This window comes from Canis aureus, chromosome 2 (assembly GCF_053574225.1).
Source record: "Canis aureus isolate CA01 chromosome 2, VMU_Caureus_v.1.0, whole genome shotgun sequence".
Taxonomy (NCBI): domain Eukaryota; kingdom Metazoa; phylum Chordata; class Mammalia; order Carnivora; family Canidae; genus Canis; species Canis aureus.
The window spans coordinates 41,276,907-41,302,817 of NC_135612.1; the positions used below are offsets into that span (position 1 = coordinate 41,276,907).

At 38.5% G+C, this 25,911-nt stretch overlaps 1 protein-coding gene across 10 annotated transcripts in view; it reads left to right on the forward strand.

Annotated features, from left to right (window-relative positions):
* The window catches only part of CERS3 (ceramide synthase 3), a 121,263-nt gene that overhangs the window by 17,320 nt on the left and 78,032 nt on the right, over nucleotides 1–25,911 (forward strand). For 6 of the 10 annotated variants that reach the window (XM_077869652.1, XM_077869654.1, XM_077869648.1 and 3 more), the window contains 2 exons: nucleotides 12,850–12,906; nucleotides 20,169–20,342. In XM_077869652.1, coding sequence (XP_077725778.1) covers nucleotides 12,893–12,906; nucleotides 20,169–20,342 — 188 coding nt within the window. In that variant the 5' untranslated portion in view covers nucleotides 12,850–12,892. Of the gene's footprint in view, nucleotides 1–9,175; nucleotides 9,293–12,849; nucleotides 12,907–20,168; nucleotides 20,343–25,911 lie in introns of all 10 variants that reach the window. The other 4 variants (XM_077869651.1, XM_077869657.1, XM_077869662.1 and 1 more) reach the window with 2 other exon arrangements.

The window sequence follows — 25,911 nt, forward strand, 5'->3', positions numbered from 1 at the left end:
ACATTTCATAAAACAATCCTTGGGAAAAAAAAACAATCCTTGGTACATAGCAATGTTTTCTATTCCATTCCACTTCACTCAAAAATTTCTGGTCATAGCTACTAATAAATTTTGTGACCTCCTGGTAGTGGTTCTCAATACTGACTGAATATAAGAATCAACTAGCATTTTAAAAAAATGCTAAAGCCAAACTCATAGTTGACCAATGAAATGGACTGGAGATTCTAGAAATGAGCCTCTACATATTTGGACCTTTGATTTGTGATAACACTGATACTCTATATAAGGGAAGGTCCTTTGAATATACAGATGGGAAAATAAGCTGAATCTTGATTCTAACCTCAAAATTTATACACCTTGGGGTGCCTGGGTGACTCAGTTGGTTAAGTATCTGACTCATGGCTTTGACTCAGGTCATGATGTTGGAATGGTGAGGCTCAGTGCTCAGTGGGGAGTCTGCTTGAGATTTTCTCCCTTTCCCTCCCCCCCCCCCCCGCCCCTCTCCCTGCTCATGTGCAGGTACTCTCTCTCTCTAAAATAAATAAATAAAATCTTTTAAAAGTTTATACACATATGAATGTTAAAGTAAGTGTGGTAGGTAAAACTGGCAGATAAAATGATAATTTCTAGATCTGCATTGTTCACTATGGCACCTGCTAGCTCCTTGTTGCTACTGAGTCCTTGAAATGTGGCTGATCCAATAGAGATAGGTTCTAAGTGCAAAATGCACAACAGATTTCAAAACCTTACTATAGAGAAAGAAATAAAAATGTCTCATTAATAATTTTTATGTTGATTATATGTTGAAATGATAATATTTTAAATATATATGTTGGGTCAAATAAAATACATTATTAAAATTAATTTCACTTTTTTTACTGTTTAAAATGCAACTACAAGAAAACTTTAAGTTACATATTTGGCTCTCACTGTTTTTCTATTGGACAGGACTATTCTAGATAACAAAATACGATATATTAATAACTTTGGGGTAGGCAGTGATTTTTTTAAAGAAGACATAGAGAGTACTAATATAATGGAAAAGATCTATAAATTGGACCATATTAAAACTAATAACTTCCTTTCATCAAAGTTTACCATTAAAAGAATAAAAGACAAACTGCAAAAGATATTGCCATGCATATAAACAACAAGGAGTCATATTCAGAATAAAGAAAAGAAGTCCATTAGAAAAGATAGACCAACACAATAGAAAACTGGGCAAAATTCTGAACAGGTACTTCACAAAAGAGCATATTCAAATGGCCAAGAAACATGAAATGTGCTCAACCTTATTGGCTATTAGGGGAATGCATGTTACAACTACAGTAAAGTACTGCTACACACCCAGCAAAGAGGCTAACATTTAAAAGATCAACAGCAGATTTGTTGATGAGAATGTTCAGCTGTAACTCTCATACACAGATGTGGGAGTATATATTGGCACAACAGCCCTAGAAAACTGGTCAACAGATCTATTAAATGAGAGCATATGTATACCTGTGGTCTACTATTTCCACTGCCCTACAGAAATAAATACATATGTTTACCAAAGACATGCTCGAGAATATTCACAGAGAGTAGCCTTATTTGTTATAGCCGTCAATTTAAAAAAAAAAAACAAACCTCAAATTTCCCCCAACAGGAAAATGAAAAAATAGATTGTGGTAGTCATACCGTGGAATACTAAACACCAGTGAAAATGAGTCAGCTGCTGTACACACATCAGCCTAGATGTGTCTCAGTCATGAATGTTGAGGGAAAGAATCTAGATACAAAAGAATGTAGTCAGTGTGATCCCGTTCATATGAAGCTTAAGGAGAGGCAACATTAATCTGTGGTGTTCAAAGTTAGGCTAGGATAGTTGGAGAAAATGGGGTAGTAACTGGGCAGAGACACAAATGGAGTATCTGGGGTGCTGATAATATCATGTTTCTTGGTTTGGATGCTGGTTATAACCCAGGTGTGTTTACTTTTGTGATTTGTTACTTTACCATGTGCATCCTTAAGCTTTATTAAATATGTTTGTTAAGCAACAATAACAATACAGATGCCAGGATAGCGCCTTCAGAGATCCTGATTTATGCGATTTGAAATAAGGAGAGAATGACTTAAAAATATTTTCCAGGTAATCCTCCCTAAAGAGCCAGTTTTGAGAACCAGGACACTAATGAGTGAGTCACAACTGGTTCTTTCCAAAACCCTGTGCTGATATAACTATAATCACTATACTAGGCAGTGCTAAGCTCTTATTGTCTTAAGTTGCACTGACTTTGAAGGCATAATTCACATTGATAAATCTTAGAGACATAAGGAATCACAAAGTTAATGCCTTAGAAGGCCGGTAGGTAACTGAAATGAGCATAGGGCCAGATGATAAAGCTTATGCCTCACTTAAGGCCTGCAGGTCCTGTGACAATTGCCAGGTCTTCTGATTTTATTGTTTTGTTTTCTTTTGTTTTTCAAATGAGGCTGTGAATCCGGATTTTTATGTGAAAATTCCTAGAGTTTAGATTCAGCTCAACTTATTTTAAAGCACCATGCAGGGCAAAAGAAACTGACTGGTACTCCCAGGTCAGCCTCCACCAAGTTCTGCCACCGATTTGTAAATCCAACTTAGGGTTTTAGAACCAGAAGGAAACTTATGGGCATAAACTATGTAGTCGATTGATTATGTTTCCCTTTTCTGCTTCTGCAGGGATGTTGTGAAAGTAAAGGCAAAACTTTTATTTATATATATATATACACATATATAGTTCTTGAATCCCTTCACAGAAAGCTATCATATATACTCAAGGTAATTACTGCTATTTACATTTTATTTTATTTTACCTCTACTGTGTTTTCTTAACTGTGATCTTGGAAAACTATGTCTGTGACCCAGAGCTTTCTTACTATATGGTATCGTTTTGTGTGTTCCGGGGGGAGAGGTGTTTGGGGCAAGGCAAGTATCATGTTATTCTCTATGATATACTGTAGATCCATGCTCTTTTCTTCTCGAGAGATGTTGAGTGAAAGTTTCCTTCCACAGCACCAGGTGGCAAAGAGCTCCACTAGCTTAGATGGTATTTGCCATTTGCCATGTCTGTGCTCTGGCCTGGCCCCCTCCTTACCCTCCCCTTCCCGTTTCCCCAAGCCTCCTTTCCAGTCTGAAGGAAGAGAGTTGGCTCTGTTTGTCCTGCAGGTTTCCAGCTTTCAGTCTCCCCACTGTGGGAGAAGGGCTTTCAAAAACACATTTCTTCAAAGTCATCAAAGGTGACAATTGAGAATGATTATCTGTATGAAGAAGAGTTATTCATAGTGCATGTTCACAAATATTGATGAAAGGCAAAGTCAAGTACCAGTACCCTCAGTGCCTAACTTTGGGTCTGGCTCCATGTTACCTGGAGCAAGTCACTTGATCCCTCTAAACTTCTCTTTGCATCTGTAAATTTGGGGGGTATGAATAATTATCATTGTGGTGAGGATACAATGAGCAAATGCTGGTGAAAGAATTACATTAATGGTGATATGCAGGAGAGTTGTGAGTTGTAATTGTGAGCGTCTCCTTGAACTTCTGTAATGGTCTCTGAAGAGACAGTGCTATCACTCCCAGTTTACAGCTGCGAAGGCAGATAGCACAGCTGCTGGGGATCTGATTCACGTTCCTCATACTTCACCTGCACCAACAGTCCTTGCTGGCATGGGGCCTTCACCCCACCTCCCACCTAACCAATTCCTAACGGATCAGTAGAAAAGGCAAAAGGGGTTCAGGACAAAGGCACGCCCCCATTTCACACCCTCCTTGGGCCTATACTTTTCTATACCTTCTTATCAAAATCTTGCTAAACACTAACCCCATTAATCACAAATATATTTCCCCTGCCTGCTTTCTAGTGAGGTGAGAGTAAATAGTGGGGGGATGGGGAAGCAGGGGGAAGCCAGAGTGAATAAACTACTTTCTGCTAACAAGGAAGGTGCTTTCTCTGGGGAGGAGTGTGGTTCAGCTGGACAGTCAGAAGTTACATGAGGATTTCTGTCTGGGTCATGCTACCAGCTCCTCTGGTGGCTGCTCAGCCTGCATGGATCTTTGGCTTCCAGAATTCCTGGGACCTCTAGAGTTGCAGACCTACCCTGAGGCCCTGTGGACAGGCCCGCCCCTAACATTGGAGGGGCCCAGGGCAAGAGTAATGTGGAGTTGTCCAGCCCTCAGCCTGGCCCTCTTTTTGTCCTGCTTAGCTAAAAGCCCAGTGCACATGTGTGCAGACAACCCTGTGTGTGTGTCCAAGTGGGAGTCTCTTTGTCTCCTCCCCAACAGTCTCCTTTTGGCCATCCTTGGGCCTAGTTGTATAATGTGCTGTCACTTTTCAGAGGACAGACTTGAGGAAGGGCCCATGCAGGCCTTGGAAGTGGACTTAGAGGTGTTTAGGCAGGGAATTCTCAGGTCCTACTTACCCCTAGCAAGTCTAGGAAGGGGGTATGGTGTGTGGGTGGGCATATGGCCTTGGGTCTATGGACTCCTCACCCAGTGGGAAAGATGTATGACCAGAGGAAGTCCGGAGTGGGGTCTTTTCAAACAAAGCCATAGTGTAAAGGTGGAGCTGCTCCTGGGCCAGAAGCTCAGCGTCCTCTGTACATAGTACTCGATGATATCACTGATTGATGCATGACAGAGTGACAGAGGCTGAGCGATTTCAGAATTGCTGTGGAATATGTAAATGTGACTCCTCTTCTGCCACCACACCCTGTAAACATCCACCTGACAGCATGGCAAAGGTTGAAATTGCTCAGATTTCCTAAGGTGGCAGCTGAGTAACATTCCCAACCTCATAGACGAGCAGGAAGAAAAATTTACTGATAAACAGCTTTACTTGGCAGGGAAGAGAAGCCTCAAGGGCTCTCCTTCCCCTTGAACAAAAGGACTTCACTGAGGTGAAGAGATCGCTTGGTATCCGCTAGAGATCGCTTGGTATATTTTAAGAGACTGGACACAAATTTAGAGCAGTCTATTTTATGTATGTTTCAGACAGTACTTGCACCTGGGATATTTGCTGTTGAATATCATGGGATCCTTCTGTTCACTTTCTTTCAGGGCATTCCTTTCTTTCACAATGACCTTCAGACATCCATATTTAAATTTCACTAAACAAATGACACAGAGGAGGAACTCTGAATCCCTTCATATGGCACATGGAGTCAGCAACCTGCCTTGTGGGTCATGTCTATTCCAATCCTACCTCTATTCTTCTCTGGGTTCACATGTGGGCCAAATTCAGACTCGCCATTCCCAGTAGCACTTTGGCCAACTATATTCCTTGACAAAAACAAATTTTGAGGAAATAGCCAATAAATCTTAGCTTAAAGAAAAAGAACTTAAAAAAAAAGGAGACTTAGGAAACTGGAAATGCCAAATCAGGATCAATAGAGAAGGAGCCAGACAATCACACTGGCCCATGTTCAACTTCTGTCCTCCAGAGAAAAAGGAGTTGGCCTTGTGCTATGTGTGGCTTTGACGTAAGAAACTCTACATATATTAGCGGTGTCTACAGTGTCTACATATGTTACGGTGTCTATGTCTATGGTGTTTTCTCTTATTCATAGCATTGATTTGTATTAATAGACAGAAATCAGAGACTGAAATGAAAATTTTTTTTAAGATTTTATTTATTTTTTCATGAGAGACACAGAGAGAAAGGTAGAGACACAGGCAGAGGGAGAAGCAGGCTCCTCACGGGAAGCCAGACACAGGACTTGATCGTGGAGCTCCGGGATCATGCCCTGAGCCAAAGGCAGACATTCAACCACTGAGCCACTCAGGGGTCCCCCAGAATGAAATTTTTATAAAAATATATTGGAGAGAAAGTTAAGGATATCCTCTTGAAAAGAATATTTGTTTGAAAAGTCTAGAAACCCAGGGATTTTTTTAAAAGATTTTATTTATTTATCTGAAAGAGAGAGGACAAGTTGAGCAAGGAGCAGAGGGAGAGGGAGAAGCCGACTTTTCACTGACCACAGAGCCTGACATAGGGCTTGATCCGAGGACCCTGTGACCCAAGCCAAAGTCAGACACTTAACCAACTGAGCCACCTGGGTGCCCTGAATTTTTTTTTCTGAAATTTTTATTTTTTAAATAATATGTTATATTTTCATACAATATATCCAGGATATTTCTCCTTCCAGACACTTTTGTAGGCAAAATAGCTCTCAGTTTGAAGCCATAGGTTTAATCATTAATCAAAGCCAGAAGAATGAATAAATGACCTATTTTCCCTATGTACTAGACCTTGCAGATGCCCTGAATAAGTCTCTGTCTCTCTTGATCTCTGTCTCTGTCTCTCCCCCATCTACTTAAAATATGAGTGTTAGACATATGTATTTTTCTTTAAGGGGCCTCTTGCAGTAGCTAGAGACTGGATAGGAATGACTTGTTCTGCTCAGTTTGGAGATCTTATGAATTATTTTTTTTTATGATGAATAAATAACAAGGGCTGGTGGCCATTGACAGACAAAGCAGGGAGCAGAAACTGATTCTTCCAGCAGGTGCCAATCTCCCAGCCCTACACCAGCAGTTCTTGGCCATAGGGAAATCTTGCCTTTTATTGTTCTAACTTTTTTTGTGATTTCAGAGTTAAGAAGAAAACTGTTGAGAACATGCAATCGAGATTTTCTTTCCTGCACTCCTTCCCCATTTTCTTGCCCTCTACTGTATGTTCCCCCACCCACTGCACCTCACCCTCATCTGAAGATTACTAGAATCTTTGTCATCTTGTTCTTTTCCAAAGAGTGCTTCATTCTGTGGGGGCAGCAGGCAGCGTGACAGGAAACCCTGCCTTTAAACATTACATAAGTGTACATTTTTAAAACATTAAAATTGGGGGCTTGCTTCATCAGTGTGCCTTGGTAACCCCAGACCTTCCCTGAAAGTAACTCAGCATCCTCCTCCTTCTCCTGTGAGAAGGATGTACACAATTCCTACTTGATCAAGATGTGGCCCCACACCCTTCTGTAAGCTATACTGTCTTTCATAAAATGATTCCTTTGGTGACACTGCCCACATCAGGTTCCAGTTATGTAAGAAATCCTGCTGTCACTGAGGAAATGAGTTACCCCACCAAGTGTCACTCATGCTTCAGCAAAGCTACTGCCTTACTGACACTCAGTCCAGGCAACCTTCATGCTGACGAGGGTATTAGAGGAAATCAGTGAATGAGGGCTGAGTGATGGGCCACCTGCAAGTGCATGGTGCCATTGATGAGGAAATGTAAATAGTGACCATCCTAACACCTACAGCACTTACTATATGCCGCAAGTTACATGGTGATTTAGACACATGACTTTGTTTAATGCTGACCTAGTCTGTACGGAAATAACAAATATACATATTTTACAGATGAGGAATTTAAAGCTTAGAATAAGTCACATACTCACCTAGCGCAGGTAGCTGGAAAGGGGTGAAGATGGGGATTCAGAGTCCCAAACCCCTCTTCCTTGATAAACCTATAGGCCTTGGATTAACATATGTCCTGTCCTAGAAATTCTACCCCAGGGTGTCATGGGGGTGGTCTGGGTATCACCTCAGGTAAGTCTGATAATTTGAAAGGTCTGAACTAGATGACACTGTGTGGTATAGCCTCTCTACCTTCCCTAGGTTTTCTGTTTAGGTTAGCCGAGGGTGTACCCATTATGAAGGCTTCCCTTACTGAAAGAAGGATATGAAATCAGTTACCTTTACCAGCAGCGAGAAGTGTGGAGATGGTGGAGAGAGTGCACCTGGAAGGGGACAGGGGTGTCTGTCCCATTACTCTCCCTTGGGGAGTCTTTTTAAACTTAGCACTTAATCTTACTGTTTAAACCAGCCTGACATCAGCTTCTTGCCCAGACCTAGTAAGGTGAAGATGATAAGTTAATGTGACTCTGTAACATAGATCCAGCACTTTACTCTGTTCAGATATTTATACATACCAAATCACTCTTAATCTGTAATAGGTCCTTGTGGAAGGTAGAAGTAGCACTATAGAGCAAGTGAGCTAGCCAAGAATTCAGAGAGTTGCCCAAGTTCACTTTGGTTTTGTTTTGTTTTTAAGATTTATTTATTTAGGGATGCCTGAGTGGCTCAGTGATTGAGTGTCAGCCTTTGGCAGGGCATGATCCTGGGGTCCCATGATCGAGTCCCACATCAGGCTCCCTACATGGAGCCTGCTTCTCCCTCTGCCTGTGTCTCTGCCTCTCTCTGTGTGTGTCTCATGAATAGATAAATAAAATCTTTTTTAAAAGATTTATTTATTTATTATTTTAGAGAAAAAGAGGCAAAGGGAAGGGAACGGGGTAGGAGGGGTAGAGGGAGAGGGAGAAAGAGAATCCCAAGTAGACTCCTTGCTGAACACAGAGCCCAGAACCCAGTGTGGGGATCTATCTCATGACCCTGAGATCATGACCTGGGTAGAAATCAAAAGTCAGACACTCAACTAACTGAGCGACCCAGGCCCCCCTCCCAAATTCACTTAGTTTTAAGAGGCAGGGTTGGAGCTCAGACCTGGGCTTTCTGACTCTACATTCATAGTTCTTTCTCAAGGTTTTCGGCTCTTTGAGGTGGTATGTGAAACACTGCACTGTTTCTTGTTTTTTTTTGTTTTTTATTTTACTAATTAATTATAGACAGTGTGTGGTGGTCTTGCTGACTCTTCCTACCTGGGACTAGCTAGTGGGAAAGCTCCTGCAGAACTCTTCAGTGGTGCTCAAGAGGGCTTTGCAGACTCTAAGGCCAATCCTCTCATCTCTCAGATGGGAAGATTAAGACAGAATCAGTGCCTTTCCCCAGGCTTTTCTGTGAGTGAGTCACTGTCAGCAAGGTTCCCAGCCCCCTTGCTCTTGTCTACATCACTCACTTGTGCCTGAGACTAATGACAGGGTAATTTGTGGAGCAAGATGTGTGACTCACCAGGCTAGGGAGGGGAGCTGTGAGGAAGGACTTGGTGGAGGGGAGCAGAATATTTAATAGGAATTAGGAAGAAGATGCTGACATGATGCTAATTGGGTTAAAATTTCTTTACATTGCAACAGCATTCCCTAGTCACCCTGCTATTAATTTCCATTGTAGACTTCTAAATTTAACTAAAAAACAAAACAAAAGGGGGGAAGGAATTTTGCCTTTGAAGACAGAATTATGAACAGTTGATCCTATGTCACTTTCTCATAGATTCCCTCCTAATCTGCTTGGATCCATTCCCTTTGGACTCTAGGATCTACATTCTTCTAAGACTTATCTGTTCTGGAATTTTGCTTCACATCCTGCCAATTTCATACCTGTTTTTCTGTAAGTCTCTATCCATGTTACCAGTCTAAGTAAACTTCCTTGGCCACTTACTGCTTTCCTGGCCTTGATCTGGGCTTTAGCAATCTCTGTCAATTAGTGACTAGGCCAAAGATCAAACAGAGATGTGATAAAGGTGAAGGAGTATCTGGAAGAATGACATTTTGGTGAATGCGGCCTCCTTAAACTGCATTTTCTGTCATATGTTTATTATCTTCAGAATCTAAAGTTAGTTCAACTCTATTCTTTATTTGTTTTTTAGAGGGGGGAGGGGCAGAAAGAGGGAAAGAGAGAATCTCAAGCAGGCTCCATTGCTCCACTGAATGTGGCTCCTGACGTGGGGCTCGATCTCATGATCGCATGATCAGACACTCAACTGACTGAACCACCCAGGTGTCCCTGAAGTCAGTTTATAGATAGATCTCAAGATCTTGTCTTTATACTGACTAGGAAGCACACTTTATTTTCTCTGAAATTATTAAGAGTACAGAAGGTTCTGGTATTTAGGTTTTGCATGAATAAGAAGAAGACTGAGAGAAGTTTTACATAGATAACAAACTTGCTTTACTTCAAATCAGCTATTAGCTTTTGTATATGAAACATTTACATGAAAAAATTATTCTCTCAAAATGTTAATGCAAAATAAATCACCTTAGTAACACTTTTTAGTAAGGGGCAATTGTGTGTATTGGGAAAACACTGACTTTCCTGGATTTGCTTGGACAAGGCACCTGTATTTCCCTGGGACTCAGTTTCTTAATCTCTATAGGGCTGGATTGTATGATTGCATGATTTTTAGAACAAAATGTACCTTTGTTGACTTGAGTCATTAATAATAAATCAATTATAAGTTTTCCTAATATTGGGTCAACAGTAACAATAATTTAAAACTTTTCAACCCCAAGATTTTTACCATTTTTTCATGTTTCCTTCAAGTTTGCCTTTATACACATACACTTAGACGTATATGTATAAAGCACTATAATAATGAGATCATATTCCATCATAATATTAAAGATATAATTTTGAATTTTGTTTTTTCACATGACTAAACACTTCCCATGTTGGCAAATAAAATTTTCAGTAGTAGCTGAATGTTATTGCATAGAGTTAACATTTCAAAATGTACTTACACATTCCAGATTTTTAAAAAAATTATTATAAACACTGAAGTGTTATATTTTAACTATAGCCTAAATACAAGTTTTGTCCAGTTTCACATATATTCCAAGGTAGGCTTGAACATTTTAGTGACTGCTAAACTGTATTACCCTAAGAGGTGGTATAATTGATGCTATTTTTAAAATGTATTAGTTTTAACTATATCACAGCACTGTATTATTTTAAAATAACTTCTTTTCATTTAACAAGTGTCAGTTATAGAATTTTAGGACCTCAAAGTTCATTTAGCTCCTCTCTTTAGAGGGGAAAATGGTATTTAAGAGCTTGACTCCAATTGATTATTTAATAGGCATGTGATAAAGTGATTTACAATTATTTACGAACTTCATCATTTTAACAACCCTATCAGTAAGGTGCAGTTATCACCTCTGTTTTGTAGATGGAGAAACTGACATTAAGTTAGTTGTCTGAGGGCACATAGCTACTGAAGCCAGAATGAGGCCTTAAACCCAGGCAGTCTGGCTCCAAAATCCATGTGCTTGACCACTGTGCTGTATACTGACTCCCTTAGTATCTATTGAGGGCTTACTGTTTGTACACTTACCGTATGCCAATGTAGGGATGCTGTTGTGAGTAGAACAGGTGTCATGCCTACTCTCCTCCATCTTGAAGTCTGAGGAAGGAGCCAGACTTCAATCAAATCAACATACAAACATATAATTACAGATTTAATACAGGTTATGAAGGAAAAGACCATGGAGCGATGGCCGTACTTGGTTTAGATTTGGAGCAGTGGGGGAGCAGGGGTCATGGAGCATCTTGATGGAGATCTTAGGGAGGTTTAAGGTGAAGCTTGAAGGATAAGGAGGAGAGAATTGGGTGAAGATGGGTAAAGGGTAAAAGGCAGGAAGAATAGTCCAACGCACATGCCTGAAGGCAGGAAAGAACTTTGCCTTTTTTCTCAAGAGTCAGAAAGCAGATCTGAACTGTGGGATCTTGAAGAGAAGGGGAAGGGAGGGACACGCCTGGAAAACCAGACAGGGGCCCAATGGCCTGGGGGCATGTTACAAGCTTCTCTTGTACAGGAGTGTGCAAACACTGGGGAGGGCCGTGAGGAGGTCCTAAAATTTAGGAGGTCCTAAAATTCTCCTCCAAAGGAGACTGGGGCTTCTTGGGATTGCAGGCTTCTGGCAGAGCCAACTCCAAGTGGGGTTTCTTCTGCCCACAACAGCAAATAGTAACTTGTGATTTTATAGGAATTAAACTTCTTTGGCTCAGTATTTAAGTTAGAAAGGGGCTATTTAAGTTAAGAACCTAGATCAAGGGATCTTGTGAAATTTTATTACAGAGCCAAGAGAAACATGGCCTGAAGAGAATAGCACTAGGGGATAGCCCTGGCTTCAAAGAGAACTTGACCCGATCCAGATGCCAAGTGCCTAGCTGGCATTTTTAGGGGCTTATTCATTTTGCTGGGAAAAAATACCCCAATTATGTTTACTAACAGAGAGGAATTATTGCCCTAGTAGAAAGTGATAACTGGCTCATGGGGACATTAATCAAAGCTTTAGAATGGAGATAGGAGTAAAGAGGTAGAAGCACATCTTCCTGAAATCTCATCATCATTTAATTCTATAAGCAAACTACAGACAGTATTAGAAAGGAAAAATGAGAAGACTCTCCCTTCTAATTTGAACTTCAGAAAATTTTTTTACTGGTTCCAAATAACTTTTTCTTTCATTAATTAGTATTAGATTAAGTACATAAGGTTGAACTTTTCCATCAAGGCAATCTGGGCGCAGTCAAGATTGGAGAAATGAAGAATTTGCCAGTAGGAGTAACTCTATGGAATATAGTGATCACTGTTATAGGAAACTGTATAACTCCTGGGGCTGAGCTAGAGCATGCAAAGAAATGCACTAGAGTTGAGAAGTAAAACCGTTTCATCCTGCAATGTCCCTCCACCCTGCTCTAACTGATAGAGAAAGCTCCAGGGCCAGGTGGCAAAGGGAAAATAGGAAAGGGACCAGGACATTTAACAAAGCAGGCAAAAAGAATGAATTTGGGAATTGAGGCAATAAATTGATGATTGTCACAGGCTCCATACAAGAAGCCCTGAAGGCAAAGCAAATACTTGGGATGCTCCCCAACAGGCAGAATATTAATGGAAATACAGGCCCCCAAATGACTTATTATGGAAGAAGTCCTCTGATTTTTTTATTATTGAATTGCAGGAGCTCTTTATATATTCTAGACACAAGTGCTTCCTATTGCAAATATTGCAAATATTTTCACCCACTCTGTAGGCTTCCATTGTATTCTCTAAATGGTAATTTGATGAGCAGATGTCTCCAAATTTTAAAATACCTGGAAACAATACAACACAATATAGCAATATAGTTCTTATTTAATTCTCCTTTATATTTTCCCCTGTATATTAGATTTATGGTCTAAGCTGTTAAGACACAAAGGACTCAAAATTCAATGACTTACAGAAGGTAAGAGTTTATTTCTCTTATATGTCATTGTCCAGATATGTGGTAGGCCAGGAAGATGGGCTAATTGGCCTCTTCCTATCCTGTTATCCTTCATTTATTAGAAAGGAAGAAAGAGAGAAACCAGAACACACAGCTTGGTACCTAAGGAGATTACTCAAATCAATGCCACTGCTGTGTCCTTAACCCAGAAGTAGTTATGCGTGGCCACATCTAGCCACACGGGATGTTGGGAAATGTTGTCTCACATGGCAGGGCAGCCACATACCCAAGTAAAACCTGGGGGTGGGAATGTAGGAGGACTATAAATAAAAGGCAGAATGATTGGATACTCAGGACATCCTGATACCCCCCAATGACATCTTTGAGGTGATACCCTGGTTTTGTTTGCAAATATTCTGAATTTTTCTTTTTAAATCTATGAGTCTGTTTTGAATTTCTTCAAGGCTTTAAACATATATAATGGTAAAATTTAAAATCAGAGAATTACTTACTATCTTGTTGTAAGTTAACTACTTCTCTACACAAAGTATATGGTTTGTTTATTTGTTTGTTTGTTTGTTTCTCTTACTATAAGCCCAGGCCTTTATAGGCTTTTAATGCACTAACTCAATCATAATAAATATCCCTCAGAGGTAAGTTATTCTATCATTTGTATTGTCTTACCTATTTGAAATGACACAATTTAAAATGCTTTTAGAACTGGAATTTACAGTTGGCTCAGTCCTTACGCTCTTGACAGGAAGCAAGTAGCTGCTAATGTTTTCCTTTGTGTTTTATCTTGAAGGCATAACCAGTTTTTTGGGCTGAGTTGATAAAGTTCATTCCAAAGAAAACACAAACAGATTAAATGTAGATAAGCATGTTTACTTGATTCCTCGCACCAAAATTTAAAAATTGTTTGCAACTAATAAAAATGAGATTGTTTGTAGATAATTAAATTAGATATCATTTTTCTCTATAGCATCACTCCTGGATTGTTCAAAAGTCCATTCTAGTCTCAGTAACCCTTCTGTTGAATTCACCAAATACTTATCTAGTGTTTACTGTGTGGCAAGCCTAGGGTATACATAGTGAACAAGCCAGGCAAGGTCCTTGCTCTTCTAGAGCTGCCTTTCTGTCACCAGAGAACCCTGGTCCCATAATAATCTAGCTGGTCACCCAGTCTCCAAAATTCTCACCAATTCTCACTTCCTCCAGCCATAATAATACTCTGAGATAGTGAACATTGATTCTAATACATCTTTATTTCACTTTACCATTCAGAAATACATACACCTTTACTTCAATTACAGTTGTCTACCTAATTTCCCATTTCTTGTCATTGGCCTTTTTCTGAGAGATGTGTTCTGTTCTGTAGAGATACTCTCTTGTCACTCTATCTAAGAGATATGTTCTGTAGAGTTATATTCTAAGGCGTTGTGTTTATTTACAGTGGATATTGCATGGATAATTACCAGGATTTCATAATTTGCCCCAAACTTCAGCCTGACTCAGAGTTCTTATCTCAGCAAGGTTCAAGTGCCACATTTTTAAGTGCTTTGCAAAAATGTTGCTTCAAATAGTGATAAACTTATGGCCCAGATGGTTTTATTTCTTCAGTCCTAAGGTCAAATTTAATGGTGTTCATCTGAGAAAGTGGCTCAACAGGCTTTCTTCGCCCTGTTGGGTTCTGAATCCATGAGGTCAGAAAATAATGAGTCATAAAAGCCTACATTAGTGAGATTATCTTCCTGCAAACTACTGGCAGCTGGAGTCAAAAATAGGGTTTAAAACTTCCACAGTATTGGCAGGTGAGAAAACACAGCTGGGCTATGGTGCCACCTCCAATACTGATTCTTCTACAAAATATAAAGAAATAACTGCAGGTATTTTTCTTGCACATATTTCTTACTTTAAAAAAGAGCTTCAGATATTTTTAATGTAAATAGTACAGTTCCTTCAGATATTTTTTATATAAATAAGAGTTACAGTACTTAGAGAATGGACATAGGATAGGAAAAGGGGATTTTGAGTAGGTGATTAGGAAAAAAAAATAGCACGGAGAGTGTCAAGGAGTAAATAAATACCTTTGCTTAAAAAGCATACCAAGCAGAGATGGAAGAGTCATCTACAGAGCTGACGATACTTCAATTGCCAGAAAGGTCTAGAGTTGAGCTAAATGAATCAAGATGAGAAGTGAGCTGCAAATTGATTGTGGGAGTCAGTGGGCTTCTCTGACTGTCCAAGAAGTGAATGGGCCATGGGGAAGGGCCCTTGAATGACAGATTCATTATTGCAAATACTCAGGACTATTCTTAGAGCAGTCACCTGTGGGCTTTTAAAAATGCAGATACTCCCTGTGTCAGTATTTTCTAATTCTCTTTCCACCTATCAATTATTGAAATATTGCAATACTTAGTTCACATGGCATAAAGATATTGCCCCACTCACTGTGTAGGTAATATGTTTTCTCATCCAGCAAGCAGCTTTTTAAGGCTGTGTCAGGAAAGTGAGTAGCTTCTTTTACGTTGAACCAAAAAATAACTTAAGTGGTGACTATTAATAATGTCACTGTCAGATTTGAAACCTAGGCAAAAATGGGGTGGGAAAAGGAGAGAGGAAAAGAGATACATGAGTGCCCATCATCAGCAAGATGAAATCAGAAGGAGGAACTGACACATACCCCTAGTTCCTGCTTCTCCATTTAAGCCCTTTTGGTTAGAGGCAACAGAATCCACCTCTTACTATCTTAAACAAAAGACTTCATTGGAAGCAACTCATAGCCCTGAAGGAAGGCTGATAGACCAGACTTGGACCAGTGGAAGCCAAGAAACCAGGACAATCAGGAAGGCCAAAAAAAGCTGAGAGATAACAACTATCTTTTCAGCAGCAGCAGCCTAGGCAGGATCCCGTCTGCTGCTTCTGGATATCACTGTCTGCTCCAGACTCAAAGTTCTGAGGGAAGTATCCAACTGGCCAAGGCTAAGCCATCCCAACTGTCAGCAGATGGAGGATGGTCCACCTTGGATCTCACAGTGGGAAAGACAGTGCACCAAACTCCCCTTACAATGGCGATTTCCCTTGCTGCTCTGAGGGCTAGATGCTGGGCTAACTCCAAAATGGCACGTCCAGTATACTAGGGTCAGGGAAAGGTGGCTATGGAGGAGGCCAGAGGTACTGGAACAGGCTTATGGCCTTAGGAGCAGCTGGCATGAGGCTGAGAGACTGTGACATGTTCCCTGCTTAATAGACTGAAGTGGCCTAGAGGATTAGAGACTGCTGGCCCCAGTTCTCTTTAGCTCATTTCCCTGTGTTTAGCCTCTGATCTCATCCTGAGAGAAATAACAGGATGGTAGAGAGGCTGGCTAGAGGCGTAGCCTGGATTTTTAAAGCCCTCTGCTAGAGCTAAAATACTGGCTTGTGGGTGTCTACCAAATACCCTTACACCCAAGATGGCTATCATCTAGGGGAGCCACTTCTCCTTCAGGGGAGGTAGTCTGTTTTTGCTTTTTAAAGTATGCTATTTCTTTCTCCCAGAAAGTCATGGACTTTAAATCATGTTGAAATCTGAATCTGGATATAGTCTTTCCTTCATTTAATTACTTTTCTGGGTTCGTGGACACAAGCGTTACACCGGTGGATTTGGGAGGCAAAATTTCAGCCCTGTAAATGAAATAATGGGAAGCTCTAGCATGTAGTTCAGGATAAGCTCTGGGTTAAAAAGGTTGAAACAGGAGGCTTTTTAATTTTTTTTCTCCTGAAAAAAAATAGAATTTTTTTTTTTGTGATAGAATTCACAGACCATCCAATTCACCCATCTAAAATGTGTGATTCAACACTTTTTAGTATATTCATGGTTGTGCAACCAAACCATATTTCAATCTTTAAACATTATCATCACCCCAAAAAGAAACCCTGTACACATCATCAGTCAGCCACTTCCCATTTCTTCCCACACTCCCTCCATACACACTGAGGAACTAGTAACCTACTTTCTGTCTCTATGGATTTACTGCTCCATTTCACTTAAATGGAATCACACACTATGTGGCCTTTTGTGTCTGGCTTCTTTTAATAGCATGTTTCTGAGAGCCATCTATGTTGTAGCATGAATCCTTTCAATCCTCTTGAATATGCTCTTGAATGTCTACATGTAGAATTACTGGGTCATATGGTAACTCCACGTTTAACATTTCGAGAAACTGCTAGACTGTCTGCCAGAGCAGCTGTACCATTTTTACTTTCCTACTAGCCATGTTCTCAACATCCTTGCCAACACTTGTTATCTTCATGATGATAGCCATCCTAGTGGATGTGAATAGTATCTGTGAGTGTGGTTTTGATTTGCATTTCCTTTATAGAAATGAGGTTGAGAACTTTTTTTAAAAGCTTCATGGCCATTTGTCTATCTTCTTTGGTGAAATAGTCAACTTCAAATTCTTTGCCGATTTTTGAGTTGGATTATGTGTTCTTATTGAGTTACAAGAATTATTTATCTTTTTAAAGATTTTATTTATTTATTCATGAGAAACACACAGAGAGAGGCAGAGACCTAGGCAGAGGGAGAAGCAGGCTCCCTGTGGCGAGCCTGATGCAGGGACTCTCTCCCAGGACCCTGGGATCACAACCTGAGCCAAAGGCAGATGCTCAACCACTGAGCCACCCAGGTCCCCGAGTTGCAAGAGTTCTTATTCTATTCTAAATATAAACTCCTTATCAGATGTGTGATTTTAAGGTATTTCTCTCATCCTGTGGCTTGTCTTTTCAACTTTCTTGATGGTATCCCTTGACACATAAAAGGTTTGAATTTTGATGAAATCCTATTTATCTTTTTTTTTTTTAATTTTGTCATTTGTACTTTTGGTTTCATATGTAAGGAGTCTTTGCCTAACCCAAGGTTATGACTATTTAGTCCTATCTAGTCTTCTAAGAGTGTTATAGTTTTAGCCCTTATATTTTAGGTTTGTGCTTTGTTTAGAGATAACTTTTATATATGGTGTGAAGAAGGGATTCTTAACTCTTTTTATTAACAACAATAATTGATGTTTGTTGGCAGCACCTAAAGAAAGAATAAATAATTAGATTATTTTTTTTCTCAGCCTGAACTACATTTTCCAGGGGAGGCACCCTCAACTTCTGTATTCTTTCTATTTCCCTTTTAATGTTTTAGGTTGTGGGATATCGACATTACTATGGCTTTCAACAGATCTTGATTTATTGCCTGCATATGATGCACAAGGGCATTATTTATAAGGGCGACTCCTAGATAGCCATTGTAAACTATTTGTTTAGTTATATTTTACTCTGGACAAGATAATCGTGCTGCCTGGAGTTGCATTTTAGGAGTGAGCAAACTATTTTGTATAATAATTATAACAATATCAAAAGTAAAGCTAACTCATCAACTGCTGTTTGTTCCCTGAGCACTAATTTGGAGCTGAGTAATGAATGTGTTGAGGCAAACTTAAGAAAAAAAAAAATTTGCCCTTGCAGGTGTAGCTCATTCTGAGGTGATGAGGGTCAAGGCCTGACACAAGATTTGCCCATCACAGGGAGACTCTCATGGCTGGAGTTGGTTTCTGAGATCTGTAGGAAGCTTGAATTTCAGCCAGAGTTTGAATCAAAGCTTAGCCCTGTTGTACTGAGGAGTATCTGGCTGTGCATTCAAAACAGATTTCCTCTCTTCAACTCTTCGTCTCAGCCCAGGCAACTGAGCTCGAATCCCTAGTTCCCTCACCAAAGTGTGTGATTCTCCCTTCCTGACCAGTCTTTCATCTGCTCTCCGAGTCCAGGTCCACATGAGTCCTGAATCTGTCATAAGCTCTCTGAATCCAGAATCACCCCCTTTCCTTTCTGTAGCTCCAAAGCCTGGTATAGAGGAAGTATTCAACAAGTATTTCTTGATTATCTTCATTCCAAAATATCTGCAAAATTTTGCAACTGTATTAATGGGACTTACCCACCCCCAGAGTAGAGATGATAGTGAAATGATTAACGCATGAAAAAGAAAGCAGCCCTTCTATTTCTGCACACAGCATTGGAGGTGTGGGTGTGACTCAGCACCACTCTGGCTGAGAACATCTCTTCACAGTGGATGCGGGCAAAATGAAGCAAGGAATTATCCTACCAGTCTTCAGCTGTCGCTTGTGGCATAGATTTTTCTGAAGGTTATCAGGATCCACACTCTGGAATTCTTCCTCATCTGAAGTTGGAAATCTGTAATGTCAGGACCCCACACTTTGATCCTCACCTCTGATCAGGCCTCCTGCTCTTCCAGTCCTTAGCCCCCTCCCACCACCTTCATGCTTTGGTCTCCCTACTGTGAATCTGAGGACATTTTGATTCCTTTCTCTGATTGACTGTTAAATAATGAAATAAAAACGTCCTCAAGGTCAAAATGTCAAGACTAGAAATTGTTTATAGCTTAAACAATGAGATTAGAACGTCTAATTCTGTTTTCTTCTGTGTTTCTGGTTATTTGACCATGGCATTTTCCCTTCAAACTTCTATTCCTTCCTCACCATTTTCCTACCTTTCCCTTATTGTTCAGGACATCTCAAGGAACATCTGTCCCAATGATCTTTCTCTGACACTTCCTGGTTGGGCTCAGTATCCATCATCTTGTTTCCACAGCACCTGTACCTTTTTAAAAGTACCTTAAAAAAGTATGTCCAATCATCTAGATATTCAGGCCTGCCTTGCTCACAAGACTCTAAAGGTCCTTAAGGCAAGAATACCATCTTTTTATTCTTTGTGTTTTCAGTGCTTGGCACAGCAGTTGAGAAATCATAGAATCTCTAAGTATTTGTTGACATGGACAAATTTGAACTCCTTACTATAATATGAAATTAAATATGCTTGTCCTTTATTTCCTAGAGAAGTCCTTAGGATACTAATAGAGACTTATACATACTTAGAGCTTTCATGAGGTTGATCTTGGGCATTTTAAAGTTATAGAGATTATTGTAAATGATTTTTCATACCATAGAATCATAGAAAAGGAAGATACATACCCATAATATTAACATACTTTTGCCAAAAATGTGAACAGTGGTATGTTAAACTTTAGTTGGCCATGCCACAGCCAAAATTATTCCAAGAGCATTTGCAATAATTCTTGCTGAATGCAATGAAGTGTCATGAAACCCACTGAATAATAGGATCCCATTTTGCTCTGTTTTCAAAACTCTCTGGTTTAGAGATTTTAAGAAATGATTCTCAATGTTATTTCAATTTAAGTATTTGCTTTATAAGTCTAACATATTCTTTTTCCATCTCTATAGAATGTTTCAGACATTTAAAGAATGGTTTTGGTTGGAAAGATTTTGGCTTCCTCCAACAATAAAGTGGTCAGATCTTGAAGATCATGATGGACTTGTCTTCGTAAAACCCTCTCATTTGTACATGACAATTCCATATGCATTTGGCTTGCTGATTATCAGACATTTCTTTGAAAAGTAAGTAGTATTTGTGTGTCTTTCCTTCCCATTCCTCTTCTTTGTCCCAACTCTGAAATTTTGGAATCTTGGTAAGAAATTTAAATAATCTGTTGTTCAGAGTTTGCCACTAGTGGGCTACAGATTACTGGGGGAGTTCATCAAACCATGTGTACACCAAACATTAGCTAGAAGCTGAACAAATAAAAATTAGGAACACAGTTTCCTCAAGTGTATTAGTTTCACAGTGAAGAAAATTGAGGTCAAGAGAGGTTAAGGATCATAGAGCTTGTTAGTGTCATTGACAGTGTGAGGACCCACTTCATCTTCCACATATCGTGCTATCTGGCAAAGTATATACATTCCCAGAAAGGCGGTGCTAGAAGAGTCTGTGTGTAGGAGATATATTATCATTTTAGAATGCCTATAAAATAGCAAAAATGCCTCATTAAAGACCAAACTTAATATTTGCTTTACAGCATAGTTTATTTTAAAGGTTTATTGAAAGTTTTAATAGCAGCCCTTCATTCCAAAGTATAAGGAAATAAAAGAAAAAAATATCAATTTGCTTTCTCAGAAAAAGTAAACTTCTTTTCTTTTTCTTAATTGAAATAGATATTACTTCCAACCTTTTTATTAAAACTGTACTTGTGTTATGATAACAGGAGATAAATGTTCATTTATAATCTCTGTAGTTGTCTCTATTTCAAAAAACTGTTATTAGCACATTAACTTTTTGGAGCAAAAAGACTATCTGAATGTCAGAGTTGGAAAAACTTAAGACAAAATTTGATAAAGATCATTTTGTCCAAGACTAACTGTAATGCAGATCATATGTTTGTAAGCATTTGCAGGGTCCTTATCTCAAGGGTTAGTTTGATCAGCTCTGTTTCATGGACTCTCCAAAAGGTTTTTGTGCAAATAACAACTTCTTTTGAGCCAACAATGTGCTATTGCTATTGAGAGGAAGAGGAAGCCCCTGGATACTACTTAAACTCTAGATGGGAACATTTGAAATGTTCTTCCTTTTTGACCATTAATTCTACTTTTTAGTTATGTTTGGATTTGTCAAAGAATGCATAAATAAAATAGAATTTTGCTGCTGTACTTCCATATTAGCAAATTACTTTCTACTATCCTGAAATACTTGCTTCTCTTGCATGGTGTGTGGTGATTTTCAAATTTGACTCCCAGGTCCTCCACTTATTTGCACTGCAGATTTCCTACTTCTTGGTGGACAGCTCCATTTTTTATGTTATGACCAGGACAGTGAATTAGGAAACTCTTTTGGTTGCCAGAGCAGCACAGCTGCTTGTTCTGTCTTGGCCTAGGCTGCTCCAACAACAATCAGGAAGGAATCCAATTCTCTTGTAATTCTTCAGACGATTCTTTCTTCTTCTCAAGGGATTGAGTATACTCTATGTCATTTTTCCAATCTCCTTATGTAGCTCTAACTCCCAATAATTCAGCCTTAGCTTTTTCCATTCTATGACACTACAGAAAACCATGTGTTGGTCCCCTAGCCTCATATCACTTTGGATGCAATAAAAGTCAGGAAAATTTAACTTGAGAGGGGGACTATGCCTCCTGAAGCATAATTTATATCTTTTTCAAGACTTTTATATCACTTACATTAGATTAAATCACATATGTCATAAATAAAATATTACTTAAACCTTGCATTTGAGTAGAAACTGATAGTTTAAGAAGTATATAAAATCACAAGTGATATGATCTCAGTCAAGAAAATAAGTGGTAAGTGATCTGGCCAAAGTCAGTTAGTATTCAAGGGATAGTTTGGAGACTTTAACCAACATGTCATAACACCAGGTTCAGGGGTGTTAGTTTTTTATTCTCTTTTATATCAGTACTTCTTGGACTTTAACAGTGAAATACTCCTTATGGTAGACAAGAGTTAATTAAATCTCTTGAGAATATAGAAAACATAGCTTAAAGAAGTCTAGCAAATGTGAAATGTTCTTAACTATCTTAAAAATTCATGTAAATTTGACACTGTGTTTCAGCATATCCTATGATATATTTATCACAAGAAAGCTTTCTTCTTTTGTCCTAGACTGGTTTATATATTACACCTTCTCATTCTACGAAGTGACCAGTAGTTGTGATTTGGCTGGCTCATTTTTATCCTTTAGTCCTAGCCAGGAGCCATTTAAGACCAGGAAGTGATGTCCTTTCCTAGAAAAGCAAGAGCAGAAAAACAGAATTGATAAAGAACAAAGAAGTAGATCATTTGAAAGTGACTGACATTTGCTTTGTATTTAGGACTACTTTTCCTTAGAAGTTTTGTGGCATATATGTATGTTGTTATTGGCCAGGTGGGTAGAGGGAACCTTGAATAGTACTTTCTAACTGGTTTTTCTGGACTCTCCTATGCATTTTTCTGTTTCTGAAATATGATGGATGAGATCTAAGCCACACAGATGTAGACACTTGTGAAATAAACACATTATCTCAGAATAAATTATGGTCTCAGAATGGTTCAATGCAGGGATGGAGATGGTAAAATCAAAAGGTAATCTTTTTTCTTTTATTTAATTATGTAATGAATTTCTACCATTTCTACTGAGCAACATAAGCGTAAAATGGGATAATATGTCCTCATTCTGCAAAGAAGGGAAGGTGGAATGACCCATCTATAGCCATTTACAAGAGTTGAAAAGAGTTGTTCAACTAACTGTCTTAAACTGAAATAGTCTCAAAATATACACATTAGACTTAAATGTTATCCGAGACTTACATTGCTCCAGATATTTTGTTCTTTCATATAAAACCCCCAGCTTAAACTCTGTTCAAAGAGCCCTTGAATCCTTAGGAACTGGGAATCAATCTGATGCCAGTAGGCTATTGTTTCTGTTAGGAGAAGTATTTAAACTTCACATGCTTAATATCTGCCTTCGGCTGCCTTCCTTTTATTCTATAAAAGAATATTGGAAAAAAGGAGGAGGGGTCTGGGATTGCAAGGCTTTTGGCTCACAAGTAACTGATGAAGTGCTAGATGAAGAGGGGGTTGTCTGGGTGTCTGAATGGGGCCATCTGAAGGCTCAGTTCTGCAATAGTAGCAAACCTCAGAGACTCATTACTTGGTAATTAACCTAACTTTGAACCATTTACATGGGAGCAGAAGTTCACATTCTTTTTTCTTCTTCTTGGACATTTTATTTCATATTCCATATTCCATAAAATGAAAGTTCAGGCAAGTTAATCTCTAAGGTCCTTCTAGAGTTAAGACCTGTCATTTCCCTTCTCTTTTCAGTTTGGTTTATCAAATATTTATTACACTCCTTTCTTTCCTCCTTATTCAATACAGATTTTTAAATTAAGTATTCATAATTATTTATGCTAACATTAAATGAAGTGATTGATTTCCCAGATTTATTTGAAAAGGAAGGATAATGCTAAAATAGAAAACTCTATATATTCCTGTGTTTTATCAAAAATGTTATTTCTGTCTTTGAAGCCTGGCATCTTAACAAACAAGACAATATTTCTCTTGTTTAAATTAATGATTTTAATATGGATTTATTCCTCATTTCAGCAAGTACGCTATGGATATGCATATTTATCCATTGTGTATACTGAACCATATACTGTGGCTCATATATAATAGCCATATACTATTAGATACTATACTAATCTCCCACATGATCCTCAAGAGAGAAATGTTATACTTCCCCTGGTTTTAAGGTTAGTTGTATTTCCTTCCTGCATAAATCTTTTTAAAAGATAAAAGCAATTCTGCTTTGCTTTTCAAATTTTTCCTAATTTTTTCATTTCGAACATTTGAGAGAGCATTGAGTGAGTATCACTGAGAATGCTACCATATTAAAGCATTTTGTATTTGTGTTATTCTATAAGTAAGAACAATGAGTGTTTCCCCAATAAAATTTTCAAATAGTAGGTTGGATAAATGAAATAATTCCATTATTTATCCAAGACTTTGTCAAATATGTTTTCTGAGATTTTGTTTTAAGGACATCTTAATTTTTGTTTGAGTTGGACATTTTATGCAAAGGGGGAATTAGTTAATCATAATCCTCAATCATAGCATGCTGTCTTCCATCTGTGTAAGACCTCTTTTTGATTGATTTGAATTAACTTTTTCAATAATTACCTTTTATCCCCATTTCCTAGTCACATTCCTGCCTGCTGGGTTCTAATATAGCTGATGGCTTTTTATTTGTATGACCCAGTAAAACATGTGCATAAACATAAAGTGCATGTATTGTTAGTTGACATAAATGGTATGGTGATAAGACTTTATTCTGTTTCTTCTCTTTTTAAATACAGCTCTGTGTTTTATGATCTATCCACATTGCTCTATGTACATCTGGTGCATACTTAGATGTTTGTTTTTATATGTCTCTGAAATGTATGGGCCATTTCCAGGAGAACTTAGCCCATCTGGAAGTTGGATTGGCTTATATATTTTATCAAATTATTTTAGAAAAAAATTTATTCAACTCCCATGATTATAAAAAAGTGAATTGAAGGGCTAAATGATCATTCATAACTGAAATTTCTGGCATTTAATTAAACACAGAAACCTCTAAGTGCTAAAATAGACTGAACTGGCAGAAGATACAGTCTTTGTTAGAACTGGAGAAAGAATAGGGTAGTATCATTACTTTTTAACTCAGCTTTAGGGGTGCCAGGGTGGTGCTGTAAGTTAAGTATCCAGCTCTTGGTTTTGGCTCAGGTTATGATCTTAGGGTCATGAGATCAAGCCCTGAATTGAGCTCTGTGCTCAGCATGGAGTCTGCTTTGGTTCCTCTCTCCCTCTCCCTTTGCCTGCCCTACTGCCTCCCCTGCCCCTGCTTGCATACAGACACTCTCTCTAAAATAAATAAATAAATAAATAAATAAATAAATAAATAAATAAATCTTTTTAAAAAACAGCTTTATTGAGGTTTGATTTACATATAAGTTTATCCAAAATTTGATGCCTCTTGACAGCTATACTGTGGTGTAACCATCACCACAATTATGATATAGAAGATTTCCATCAGCTGAAAAACTCTCCTGTACCCTATCTGCTTCATCTTCTCCCCACTTACTAGCTCTTTGCAATCACTGATATGCTTACTGTCAGCATCATTTGCCTTTTTGATTTCTACAAATGAAGTCATTTAGATGGTAGTCTTTTGTGTCTGGCTTCTTTTACTTAACACAATGCAGTGGAGATTGTTTTCATGTTGTTGTATGTATCACTGATTCCTTGTCATTGCTGGATAGTTTTTCAACATATTGATATACACAATTTATTTATCCTTTAACTAGTTGTTGGAAATTTGGATTGTTTACAGTTTTTGGCTATTATGAATAAAGCTGCTATGAATATTCGAGTATAAAAATTTGTACAGGCACATGCTTTTATTTCCCTTGATAACTTGCTAAAGTGCCTGCTCTTCAAGAGACATTGCTAATGTATATATTACCATACAATGAATTATTATTCAGTAATAAAAAGGAAAGAACTCCAAATACATCCAAAAACATGAATGGACCTCAAAAAAACATTAAGTTCATTGAAAGGAGCCAGACACAAGCAACCACATATTATTGTATGATT